Source organism: Rhipicephalus microplus, chromosome X, assembly GCF_043290135.1.
Source record: "Rhipicephalus microplus isolate Deutch F79 chromosome X, USDA_Rmic, whole genome shotgun sequence".
Lineage (NCBI taxonomy): Eukaryota > Metazoa > Arthropoda > Arachnida > Ixodida > Ixodidae > Rhipicephalus > Rhipicephalus microplus.
In genome coordinates, this window is record NC_134710.1 from 309,835,010 (window position 1) to 309,848,877 (window position 13,868).

Genomic DNA, 13,868 nt, shown 5'->3' on the forward strand with positions numbered 1-13,868 from the left:
ATTATTCATCTTATGGCGAATGAAAGTGAAACTTTTTTTGCGTGTTCCCAAAACAGTCAATGCTACCGCAGAAGCATCGTATGCATCAGTCAGCGCCTACACAGAGCTGTAATCGCATACCGGGGAGGAATAAACGAGATACGCTCATACCTCATTATAACAAAGTTGCATCTTACAAAAAAATAAGTTTGTTATATTCAAGAATTATTAAAGACGATAGTCTTTCTTGGGGACCTTCGACGCAAAAAATTTAGTCAGTCTGTCTGTCTGTCTGTACATTTGTCTGTTTGTCTACTCTTAACAGCATCGGGTATTTGAAACTGCCGACCCCATTCGCAGCGCCCACCTATGTTGCTCAAGATTCAGCGTTCATACTTGTGCAGTTGTCGATTAAAAAGCAATTATTGCGCGTGTCTGGGGCACCATAACAACACGTATATATTCTGCATGTGCGCCTTTTACTAAAAAAGGCATACATATGTAATTTTAAGGACTGTAGCGCTTATCACCCTGCGCTGACCATCCAACGCTTGCACGGCAAAACGAGTGTTTCCAACGCTTTGCTAAAACGAGACGGTAGTGGCACCTACCCGTCGCCTTGCGTTCTACACCCCATCACCTCTGAGGCGGGCGTGCACATCCATCTCGGAGCCACACGCTTTGTTTTTGAAAAAAACTGCCAGATGGCAGTCATGTCTCACGTGTGACGTGACTTGATGCGCTCGTTCGCCTCCACTGCACGCTCCAGGATCTCTAACGCAGCGCCTCCAGAATACCATTCACCGATTTTCTTGAGCAGAACATCTAATAAATGTTTTGTTCACTCGCTCCACATGCAAGACTATCGTCTTTAGATGACATTTGCAGTATAAATGCAGATACGGGGCCAATTTTTTATAAAGATTATTCCTAACACTGCATCTATCAAGGCTATTTTTATTTACTTCAATATAGCCGATATTTTATTATATTTCTGTTCATTATAATGAGGTCTGAGTGTAGAAAAATTTGTCACCTATTGAAAGATTCCAAGTCAGAAAGCCATCAGTTTTGCAGGCGCAATTAGCGAAAACTGGCCGAAAGATGAAACTGAAACTAGCTGGTGCACCGCAGACAAAGCAACCAGCACACAATCCAAGTTTTCCATTAACATACGAGGAAACATAACATGTGAGGAAACCTAACATGCGATTCCTCTAATGTGGTATACGTACTCGAATGCAACGTGTGCAGTATGTAGTACGTCGAACAAACAGAAACACCATTTAGGATTTGTTTCAATTATCACAAAGTCCATGCGAAATCAGCCTCAAATCTACTTCTATCTAAACATCTCGGCCTTCCCGACCATGCATTCGACAAACTATCAGTAACACTCTTAGAAACGGGATTCAGATCAAACCGAGAATGTGAACAACAAGAGTCATACCTCATCCACCAATTTAACACCCTCGAAAGAGGAATAAATGAGAATCCGGGTACACTTGTAGCAATTAAAGTATTAGAACACAATAACGGCAATAATGACAGTAATAATTGAGTTCACGGCACTGCAGCTGCAACGGTCACTGGACAACTGAAAATACTTCTGAAAGTACAGCTGTCGTCTGTTCCTGTTTCTATCTTACTGTCCAATCAATTGTGCCAAGCATAACATATCCAACAGCAACATTGGGCACAATCAGAAGACCCCTTCTGCGTAATCTAGGAATGAAGGATTGCTGTTATATATTTTTCATAATAAGTATTACACTTTCTTGAATATATTCAGGCTTCTTGGTATTATAATTTGCCTTGTTTGCTATTAGTCTGAACACTATTTCTAGAGCATGCTATTAATAGCAATGTTGCTATTATTATATCACTGTTATTTTCAACTACTCAACTTGTTTCTTAAAAGATGTATAATTTGTGGTGTTAGGGGTTTGGTACATTAACACTTTCACTGGGTAGCCGACTTCCGCGACAAAATTGTCTTCATTTGCACCGATTTCTTAACTCGTTGCACCTACCCCGCCTTCAGCATAAATCTGAAGTGTATCACTCGTCAAACTTGGTCCCACGGCGTCATCAGTAGACAGCGTTGCTAAAGTTTCCGGCAGATCCAGTGGGTCCGGCCGCGACTCCAACTCAGCTACCAAAGGCGCACTTGTAGCTGGTGCCTTCTTGTTCCAAGGCCGTTTTTTGCGGCTTCCAAAAGCTCGTCGTGATGATGGTTTCAGACAAAAGTCTCCACGAAACACGGTGCGTCGAGAAGCACATATGATCGCAAAAGCACACACACAAACGGACAGCCACAGTGGTGAATGCAACACGCACACACGCACACACACACACACAACACACACACATTTTAGTTTGACGTGGGTGCACTGAAGGCCGATTTTATTGTGTTTAGCGACCGAATTCAGCGTTACCGATTTGAGAGTAAGTGTTCAAAAGTACAAATGCCCCAAAAGTAAGCTTTGCGAAAAATCAATTTTTTTGACAATTTTTGCAGAGAGCTTAAATTAGGAGAGCTTAAATTGGTCTGCGTATGATCCCTTAGGACTTGATATACCAGCTCAGTGCATTTTTACAAAATTTTAGGACAATTTCAGGGTTCATTCAGCACGATGCCTTCACTGATATAGTGGCATGTACCCAAAACCATGCTATGGCCATGCCATTTACATAGCTCTTTCAAGCTTTGGTGTTAAGGTACTCAGAAAAGAATGCAAGCTCTGTTTACTTTTATTTGTACTCAGAAAAGAATGCAAGCTCTATTTACTTTTATTTGTGTTCACAAACTTTTTTTTACTTTGTGTCTTGCCATTCATTTCCAAACCTTTAGTGGTAAATGTTTGTTTTACAGTGACACAGCCAGAATTCAAGTTCAAGTTTGTTGGGCAAGGTTCATCAGGTGCAACGGCAGTTTCTTCAGCTTTCTCTTCTGGGTCTACAAGTAGCACAGCTAATGTGTCTGGTGCTCCAGCCCAGGCTTCCATCTTCAGCTCAGCCAAGCCCAGTGTAACACCACAAGTGACAGCAGCATCAACTGGCTTCAAGTTAGGGGACTTGCACACGTCCAAGCCTGGTTTCGTGGCTGTCAAGCCATCTTCGAGCCCAACTTTTATGCCTGTTTCACAGGCGTCTGCCCTCCAATCTGCAGCTGTCACTGAAGAGAGGGCTTCAAGTGATGGGGGACCAAAAGGTTTGTGCTCTAGTATAATTGCCTTGTGTTGAAAACAAATATGTAATTTGTTGAGCTGCTTGCCAAAAGATGAGGGTTCATTACTCATAGCAGCTGCACTTGCAGGGCTTGTTAGCCAATACGAAAGACGAAAGCCCCTCAAGACATGTTCATCCACATCGTGTCGTCTGTTCATTGTCTTTGTAGCATTGGCCTGCCTACCTTGTCAAAACTTGTTCTTTGCATAACACACGACAAAGCTGTTATGGAATGCCACCTCACCGGTTATTTGATGTTCAGACACCCACTTGTACAGGGCGTGTTTGCTTTTTTTTTTTTTTTGTAAGGAATGCTGTTTTTATTATAGCAGCATATATATTGGCTCTTTAACCAGGTTATTTTTTGACAGCACCAAATGCAATAAGTCTCGTTACTGTGCGAAATAGTTATTTTCATATGTCTTGGGAAAATCATTTTTGCAAGTTTGAAAAACACTCCACCATGCAGTGTGGCTTACCAAATTTTGCACTATGAAATGCTCTTTCCAAAAAGTATATGTTGCAGAGCAACAAAAACATCTTGGAATAAATAAAAACCTGAAAAGTGTGTGATTTTTGGTTGCCAGCTAGTAAACAGTGCTATAAAAAACACTATATATACAAAAATATTCATAATAAACAAAGTTGAGAATATAAATTCTGAAACTAAATGACCCAGGAACAGTAAAAAACTAATTAATGTTGTATAAAGTCCGTCTATTCACACAAAGAAAATCAGAACTGAGGGTTTGATTCATTGCTCGTGGCAGGCGGTGAAACATAGCTTGGTTTTTCGTGAGACACAAGTGAGCTGGTATGCTCTTTTCAGTAAAGTTTTTTTTTTTTTGCAATAAGAGACTACAGGTGTTACAATATAAATGGTTGCAGGTGATGGGGATGATCCCTCTATAAATCTGATGTCGAACAAACTTCACTATTTCATCTAGCATCACCTCTTTCCATCAGCCACTTCACCCCGCATAGTTTAGTGTTTCAATATATGCATCCAAGAATCTTTCTTTGCATATTTGCGCATCGTAATATGAAAGTAAACATTATCGCATGCAGTTTTAAAACGTTTCACGCTGCTCCTTAGTGAGAGCCAGGATGTGTTCCGGTGGCCTTCTTGTCGTGAGAAGCGCTGCAGCCAGCGCCAGCACACCGCACCCCTGTGACGTGTGGACCTCCCACATAACCAGAGTAGCTATAATATTGTGCATAAAGGTCAGCAGCTATGCACTTGCAGCAGAGGAAACAACTTGAGACAGTAAACAAAACAAACACATGAACGGTTGCAGATGTCTCAGGCTGATGCAAAACATCGTCACCATAAAACTTGTTGCTGAGGTGCTGTCATGCTTTAACTCAATTTAGATGCGGTTACGAGACAGTTTTGAGCGGCACTTGTTATTGCAGCGCAGAAGATGTGCACCCATGTGCGCTTGATGACGACACCATAGGAGCGACTAATGACACTAGATGTGGCCCTGTGTCTTATATAACGATACAAGCAAGACTGAAGCTGCTGAAAACTGGTTGAAAGAGCCACCTCCCCAGTTTATACATGCAGTGGACCTTCAAAAATACTTTGCTGTAGAATAAATTTTCCCTGATTCTCAGCAACAGCTCTCTATTGAATGGCTGGCATAAATTTCTGAATAATATTACTGCTCAACATTATCAGATTGCAAAGCTTTTGCCTTAATTTGATATTTGGCTTGCAAAAGCTTTTTGAATACAGAACAATGATGGTACTGTAGCACAACCACGAGGGGCACATACTTCTGTAATTTTCGCCTGCCAAGTGTATTTTCCCAAACAACACATGAACATTGGTTTGCACAAAAGTCTGTCAAAAATCACAATGTTGCCAAAATGAACAAATTCGAATTGATTTTTAAGGTAGAGGGGCTGGACTATATACTAAGAAGTGCTGGGTGCACCAGAAGTGAGACTGCTGCGCATATTGCGCATTTTAAAGACGATAGGACCTTCGATAGGACCTTCGACGGCAAAATTTTGGCTCGTCTGTCTGTCTGTCTGCTTGTACATTTGTCTGTCTGTCCGCCATAACGATACCTCATATGGCACCAAGTGGCCAACTCCATCCACAGCGCCCACCAATATTGCTCAAGGTTTAGTGTTCATAGTTGTGGGATTGTCAATTAAAAAGCAATTATTGCACATATCTGAGGCGCCACAACAACGCTTCGATGTTTTCTATGTCTGCCTTTATACTAGAAGAGGCACACACAAGTAACTCTAAGAAATGTAGCGTTTAATCGCGCTGCGCTGACAGTGCAACACAATGCTCAAAAAGGTGTTTCCAACGCTTTGCTACGATGTCACGGTAGTGGCACCTGCCCGTCGCTTTGCGTTCTTCACCTTATCACCTCCGAGACTGGCGCGCGTCTTTCTCCGCAGGCTGCACGCCTTCGTTTTCGAAAATAACTGCCAGATGGCACTTGTGTCTAACGTGCCTAGATGTGCTCGTTCGCCTCCGCCACACGCTCGAGGCACTCTAACGCAGCGCCTGCAGAATACCATTCACTGAATTTCTTGCGCAAAACATCAAATAAACGTTTTGTTCACTCTCTCCAGATGCAAGACTATCGTTTTTTGACGACATTTACAGTGTAACATGTAGATTCGGGCCAATTTTTTCGATACATTTATCTTTTCTTTGACCAAGCTGCTCTAAAAACATTAAAATTGCAAAAATTGCACCGAACTGCTCCAAAACAGCCTCAAAAGCTAGAATTTTGACGCCAACTTCAGCTTCTGTGGGGAATAAAGGCAGAGTTGACTAATAAGACGCACCCAATCGTGTTTTTTTACTTTGCACTTTTCTGGTGACGAAAGCTTTCATGCATGGTGCCGCCATAATCTCCTCTAAAAAATTGCAAATATGCGTGACCCCGCAAAAATGTGTTGCTTTGCATCGAGGGTGCTGCTTCTGCTAGCCAGGCTGTGTGTTCTGGTGCCTCTGTCGCCTAGCGAAAACCAGAGTCAAGTGACGAGCGTTGTGGAGCTGACTCGCGGGTTCTTTGTTGTGCATAGCGCATCCCTCTGGTCGCTGCAGTATTCATGTTAACGCTACTGCGTCCGGTCACCTGCGCATGCGCGTTTGCTGTGAGCGAGTAACTCTTAATGGGGAGTCATTTCCCTGTATGTGAGGCATCTCCTGGATGCTCTGGCGCGTGTACATGGGTTCTCAAAATGCGTCCTGTGAGGGGCAGAACGCGTGCAACCCATTCTCGGATTACGTTCATTAGCTACTGATTTATTTAGACAAGTGAGTTCTCATTGCATTTAAAAAAGCCACCATTGCACACAAAATTCGCAAATCAGTGTCTGCAGGTTAGAGAGACTTCGGTTATTTGCAAAGCCGTGGTGACACAACGCACATTCAAACCATTTTAAACTATATTAACGGGCACCTTGGTGCTTTATTCAGGACTTATGGCGCGTTGGCGATCACGTGGCACAGTTTTTATGAATGGTGATTTGCCACTGCTTCGTTTTGTAATCCAAACTCGCAACGAGCGCTTTAAGAGGCATCGCTTCGTGCCGGCTTTGGGCTACATGAGCTTTTAGGCTTAGCTTTATGTTCGATCGGTGTTTCGGTCAGCGGCCGTTCTGCTGTGCGACTTTGTTTCCTTTCTTTTATTCTTTTTGTTTTTGCAACAAAATTGGCCTCTGTACGTTCGGCGGTTCATTTGCAAGGACACTACTTTCATATCTGCGAATTTTTTAGAACGCTGCAAGCACTTTATGCGAGTCACTGCACGGGCAGCAATCGAAAGTCAATGTATTGGGTCCGTTCGATTCATCTGCACCAATCGGAACCAGTTCACGGCTGTGAACATGAAGTTCAGAAATTCTGCAGCGCGAGTTCAGCGGTGCGGGCACAGCCCAAATCTGAAACGATTGACAAGGAGCCGGCCTTATTTCTATTCGCTAATTTTACACCGTTCAGTCAACACTGACCACTGGCGAACCGCACATGCGGACAGTTTATGAGGCGCAAACATCTTGGAAAGACACACCACGTTATTAGTAGGGGGTATGGTGTCTACGCCTAAGTGCTGCGTTGTCACTCAGCTGCACGTGCGGCTGCACCAAACTGGCACCGTCAGCGTAGGAGGTGCAAGAAAATTGTGAACCAGTGCTGCACCTTTCGAAATAAATGGCAGGCTTCTGAGATCGTCAATGCTGCACCGCTGAAATGAATGGCAAGGTGCAGCACCTCGTAAACTGGTTCGCGTAGTGCAGGCGAATCGAACGGACCTATTATCGGAAGTTCTGCATTGATGGTGAGGACCTACTATATTAAATAAATAGAACTGGCCAACGTGTGCCATAATAATAACACGTTGTTAGTCACATGGAGAGGCATTATCAGTACCATTCGTTTATCATTTAGTGCCATATGCACACGCTTTACGAGAAAGTCGATGTGGTGAGGTTTCTTGGCTCCCGCGCTGCACTCTTGAAGGGGGTTTCACGTGAGGTTGCCGGGAACAATGGTGCAGCTCACTTTGGTTGTCTGTTTACGCTTAGAAGCAGACCGCGGAAGAACTATGTCACGGACAGCCGATTGTGTCCGTTCTGTCGCTGTATTACACTGTGGATCCCGGGCCCCGCAGTAGTTTCGAAATGCTACAGTAGTTTCGCCACCGCCTGCTATTGTGTGGTTGAGCGAGAGTCAGAAACTTTTCTGCACTTTGGCAAAAAAAAAGGAAGTGGCTTTGTGGTGGGTACTTTAGGCAATATTTTCCACGGCACTCAGTTTCTTTGTTTGTTGGCAGCATTGCCATAAGGCAGGAGATGCAAATTTGTAGCTGGTGGTTAATGCATAGTGTGTTAGTGCGTAGTTATGCCGCTGTCCCCGGTAGGTACATATTAACGAGGTTTCACTGTAATAAAGTACACAGTGTAGGCAGGGAGAATAAATAAGTCTGTAAATGACCCTTAGAACCTGATCTACTGGCCCAATGTACTTGTACAAAACCGTCAAAACCATTTCAGGGTCCCTTTAAGTGAAGTCAAAATGCATCGGCCATTTCTCGTTGTGTGAAAAGTTCACAGGGTTGGAGAGTGGTGGTGGGAGGGGGTGTTCCATATGGCGGTACTTCACTCGCTCAGCAGGAACATGGGTCAGGTGGGAACAGTCACGCACACCTATTCTTGAGAAGGATGAGCAGACACCTCATATCTTTGTGTGTGCTGTGTAGTTTGCGTTAAAGCAATGAGCGTACGAAGTCCTCTTCATTCGCTGCGACTGCTGTGTTCTTTGAGTTATGGCAGTTTGGATGCTGACGGGTTCAGTTGGTAGCCTTAAGTCGTATAGCATTCCAATTTGTTGCTGTCACATTCATTGTTTTGCACTTGCCGTGAAGCTGCAACTTCTTTCTTTTTTGCTCAAGCAATACGCAATTGTTGGTGCAATGGGTTTGACTAGTTTGATAGTCTTAGCATGTGTAGGCAGTAAATTGGCATTATTTACTATAGTTAATGATAAGAACAGAATTGTTCTGTTAGAAGCTGCAAAGGCAGCAGATATTCTCCAGCACAGAGAAGCAAAACGTACGAATGAACTATTAATGCAATGGAGCAGTTTTAATTAAGGAAGGATGGGGGTATTTAAAGAAATTTTTAAATTTGTTATCGTATCGTCATGAAAATTACCTGCATGTGTATAATTGGCAGGTTTCAAATATCTTCTTTAGAAAAAAAAGTAATGACAAATTTCCACATTATAACTAGGTAATTTCTTATGGGTCATTATGGTAGCTCACTATAAAAATTTAGTTTTCAAAACTACATGGTTCTTCTAAAAGGTCCATCTCACAGGCTAAAGCAAACTAGATGACAATATGACTATTTCTTTGATTATAAATAATTTTTAAACCAAGTAGGTATAAATGAGCTTCCAGTAATTAGCGGGTAGTATTTATTATGTAATTACAATTCTGTCACAGTTGAGAAAAAAAGAAAAGCTTCAGCCTGTGTTTCAAGTGCTGCAGAAAGGAATGGTACCAAAATTGCTTAGATATCTTCTGAGAAACTTTCTCAAAACTTCCGTAAGGAAGATTAACTTCACGAAAATAACGGTGCCAAGAGAATTATGTTTCAAGTTTTAAAAACATTTGTAATTTCATCTAGTAGACGTTTCACAAAAAGAAATGGTATTCTGCCATAACGTAAGACTTTTCCAAAACATAATTTGAACTATAAATGCCTGAAATTACAATTTTCGAAAGTCAGCATTTTTTACAATTTTGTGCTACAGTAGAATGTCAAGGATACAAATTCAAAGTGAGCACTCAAAATATTCATATCATCCCGAATCCGTATGAACCAAAAACAAGTTAGAGCTGATCATGAAGATGAACAAGAACTTTATTGGGGTGCGCTACTACTTGCTGAAAAAAAGTTCATGATGTTCTTTTGAACCTTCCTGCTTTACCCGCCTTTTACAGTGCAGTCCACTTATAACGATACCACATATAACGATATATCGGTTATAACGATGGGTCAACTTAACAGTCTCATTTTATGCATTGGGGCTATGGGGAAAAAACCCATATATAACGATATGTTATCCACCGCATATCGGCTACAACGATGAAAAGTTTGCCGTGGACGGCATGTTTCATTCAGAATAATCGTAACATTTAAATTGACAAGTTCCTCTGAAACGAACTATGCCGAGACAAGACGAAAAGTTAGCGTAGGCGAGTACATATCTGCCGCCACTGCAGCACAGCGCCGGCAGCGCGTCCCGGCCGTTCAAAAAGCCGAGGAGAGCATCGCGAGTTGGCGCGACGCGCTACAGATGGCGCCAGCTGTGTCACGTTTTGCGCCTCGCCGCGCGTCGACCGCGGAGAGGCTGAGAAAATTAAAAAAAAAAAAATGCGAAAAGCAAAGCGCCGCGCTCCGCGACTCCCAGCCTTCTACAACGGCAAGCCGGCAAGCTACTCGTAGCTTGCCGAACGAAAGCGGGAAAGAGAGAGAAAATAAAAAAAGCGAAAAGCAATTGATGTGATTGATTGATATGTGGGGTTTAACGTCCCAAAACCACCATATGATTATGAGAGACGCCGTAGTGGAGGGCTCCGGAAATTTTGACCACCTGGGGATCTTTAACGTGCACCCAAATCTGAGCACACGGGCCTACAAAGCGAAAAACGGCGCGGCGGCATCGGGGCGGGGCCTCGTTGGCGTTCCGGCTGTGTACCTCTGGCTGTGCTCTGTGTCGTCGTTTCGTTCTCGCGCTATAACTATCGTCATGCCATACCAACTAGCCCAAGCTGCCACACTTCTTCCTCCCACTGCTCCCACCCCGCCGTCGGTCAGTCTTTCTTCCTCAGCGAACCCGTGATGCGTTTTTCGGAGTAAGAAATAAAGTCTTGTTTTTGACATCCTACTATCTACAATATTTATTAATTGGTGAAAATAGCGAAATGAAGCCTGGAGCTACAAAAGGTACGTCCGGCGACGATTTTTTAGCGGCAGTCCAGATATAACGATCACCGGTTATAACGATCATATTTTTAGGTTTTCTCGATATCGTTATAAGTGGACTGCACTGTATAATCAAGTGCTGCGATTCCCTCACTCATATTGCTGGCGCTAAGGCGTGTTCACGCTTGGCATCAAAGGGAGCGAAAGTAGCAAAACTTATTGGAAATTTGCTCGCTTCAACACTCAAGCGGCCGGAGAAACGCGCCGCAAAGCCGACACGAAAAAAATCATTCCTGAATAATTTAAGCGAAAACGCCAGAGCGACCACAAAATCATTTCAGTGCCCAGCGAAAATGTTCACATTTGTTCTGCCCCTAGTATACATGCCACCGCCGCCGCTTGAGAATTCATTCCATTTTGCCCGTTTCCTGGGCAGTAATATTCATACCAAGTTATAGTTATCCATGTAAAGCACTTAAAAGAAACAATTTATACATTTCCAATGTTGTTTCAGGGGATACACTCAAAGAAACAACTTGAGCGGACGCACGAATTCATCCGGAAATGCAAAAGCGAGACACGTTGGGGCAGGCCGACTCGCTGCCACTGCACCTCCTTCTACTTTCGGCGTTCGCAACGATCGTAATACAAACCAAGCTCTCGATGAATGCACGACAAAGCCGTGAGCTTCGTTGTGCTGCACGGGTAGTTCGTGATTACGCCGACGTGATCCACTGCCGATGCCTTTGCCGTAAAGTCCCTAAAGAACTTTGGCGCCATGTTAAATTTTCTATTGGTGGTTTACACGTGGTTTTGTGCCGCTGGTGTAGCCAAAATCGTGAAGCAAAAAGGTGATCTTCTATCGCTTGGCGGAAAAATTGAACCCGTACTGATTTTTTTTCTATTGGCCTCGCAGCGTGGTTCTACCTTACGGTGAAAAGCGAGAAAAGTTTCAGTGAGTTTTTTTGCATTGGCTTCCTTCAAGGCCAATTGTGAACGGGCCTTCCTCTTACAGACAAACCACATTGCGTTGTTCGCATGCTACGGTCAATTGCGCGTTTATAGCATCCGTGGTGGCTGGGAAAACCATTCGTTTAACACTGAATCGCAGCGTACTTTATATAATGTAGTTCATTTGAAACAACCTTAAAATTCGTATCATTGTACAAGGGGACAAGAAGCTACATTCCCCAAATCTCCCACAGATTGAGCATATTTCAAGTGCAATACTGTTAGTTTAAGATTGGTAATTATAAAAGGTCATTGGTTTACCATTTTCTGTACAACTAGCTAGTAATGCTGTTACCAGACTTTGTATCAATATTGGACACAGATAGGGATGCGACAATATTGACACGATCAGGTTAGCCGAGACCAAATAAATCTGAGAAACCTGGTGCACTCCTTGTCATTTTTGTGGTGGAAAAGGCATTCAAGTACCGTTGCTGCCAATGATGCAAGATCTGTGGCTTGCTGCATGCACTGATCTTAAAGACAGTGATCCCACTCCTGCACCAACTGCGCCAAAGTGCTCCGAATCAGATTTACTGCGCCATCCTGATATCTGCAGAAATCGCACCAAACTGCGCCAAATTCGAATTTGGAATCGTCTATCACCGGCAATAGCCACGCCGGCACATCAAACATGTGCTTTTTTTTCTCGGGGCCACCAAAGTCACAATCAAGTACCTAGAATTATTCCGCTGAACAAACATCGGTCGCGTGTGCATCCTAAGTAATGCACAATGTTATGTTTAGTGTCGACGCGTCTTCTGTTGTGCAAGTCCGCTTAACAGCGAAACGCACTCTCCGCAGGCGCTCATGACATCTAGTCCAATTGGTAGCATGAAACTGGCGGCGATTCATTGGCAGAGGTTGTCTGTTCCAGGAATGCTGTTGATAGCTTGTTTGTGCAGCGCGTAATTGAAGCGATTTCCAGTTACAACTTGACGTTTGCTGCCAGAATGTCGTTCACCTCTACTTCTGGACATTGTGATCTAATTTTCCGTGCTTAACGTCCACAAAAGAATATGTGAACGGTGGGAATGTGTTGACACTTTTCTTCTAATATACTTTATTCCTGGATATTCATTCAAAAGAGCTTTTTCGTTATGCCGTCCACCAGCACAACCCTGTTTGTGATCACTGTTGCGGTAAGGGCCCCGAAAGACCCTGCCCTTTCGAACTCGAGATTGCCGAGTTCGAAAGAGCAGTCGAGTCCAAGTACAAAGTTTTCCCGTGCGTCTTTTTCTTTTAAATGTCGTCTCATCAATGAAAGCATGCTTCCTGGTCAAAGCAGCCGAAATTCAGTTTTAATACCTGCAGGTTTCAGTAGTGGGGCCATCACTGGCGACTTATCAGAAGGCCCACTGTGAATTGGCTACACCATTTTACACATAGGCCCCTCGCTTTCCAGGGTCAGTAGCTGACGGTTAAAAACAAAAAAAAAAAAAAAAGAAGATCACAGCATCGCATCCACTGCGTCTTTTTTTTTAAAAAGGGGTGGAAGAGGCTGCGTTGCCCAAAGGGCGCATTCGCTGGTGCGAGCTCTATATCTAGGCATAATAAGACTGCTAATAAAATTTCTGCGCTAAGAACCTCTGCTTCATGTTTATAGATATCTGACAGCACAAAAACCGCTTCGGTAACTGGAGTGATCATTGTGCCTTGATCCAGCATTCTGTTGAGTTATGCAATAATGGGACCAAAAGATACAATTACAATTCGTTAGTTTCTATTAAGGGGAGATGCAACTTGAAGACATTTTTCTTTTAAATATTCATCCTAGAGCAATGAAACTTGAGGTGTTTATGGAACTTTTTATGCTGATTTCAAATATATAATTAGTTTTTTCTGCAAGTTGCATACTTTTAGCCCTGCAACATGACAAAGTGAAAACCCTAACCATTTTGCCCGCCCTCTTTTCATCCCTGAGCTTCCGTAATTTTTTACCGTTCATAGTTCCTAATATTTGAAATAAAGTGTAGAATGCAAATAACTAATTAGAAATGCACATACAAAATATGGAATAGGCGTGAAAAGTAATATGTAAAATGTCCATATTTCACCTACTCTAGTAAAGGTTTACAAACAGTTTTCTTTAGTATACCATAAAATATTGAAATTTAAACTAGATAATTGCATTTGTCACACCTTGGAAAAAATTTAGGCAAAATTTCATGCAGATC

General features: G+C 43.0%; 1 protein-coding gene across 6 annotated transcripts in view; it reads left to right on the forward strand.

The window, feature by feature from the left end:
* Nup214 (nuclear pore complex protein Nup214) overlaps nt 1-13,868 on the forward strand; it is a 280,169-nt gene that overhangs the window by 152,393 nt on the left and 113,908 nt on the right. For all 6 annotated transcript variants that reach the window (XM_075879493.1, XM_037413729.2, XM_037413730.2 and 3 more), the window contains exon 22: nt 2,855-3,193. In XM_075879493.1, the coding sequence (XP_075735608.1) occupies nt 2,855-3,193 (339 nt within the window). The remainder of the gene's footprint in view (nt 1-2,854; nt 3,194-13,868) is intronic.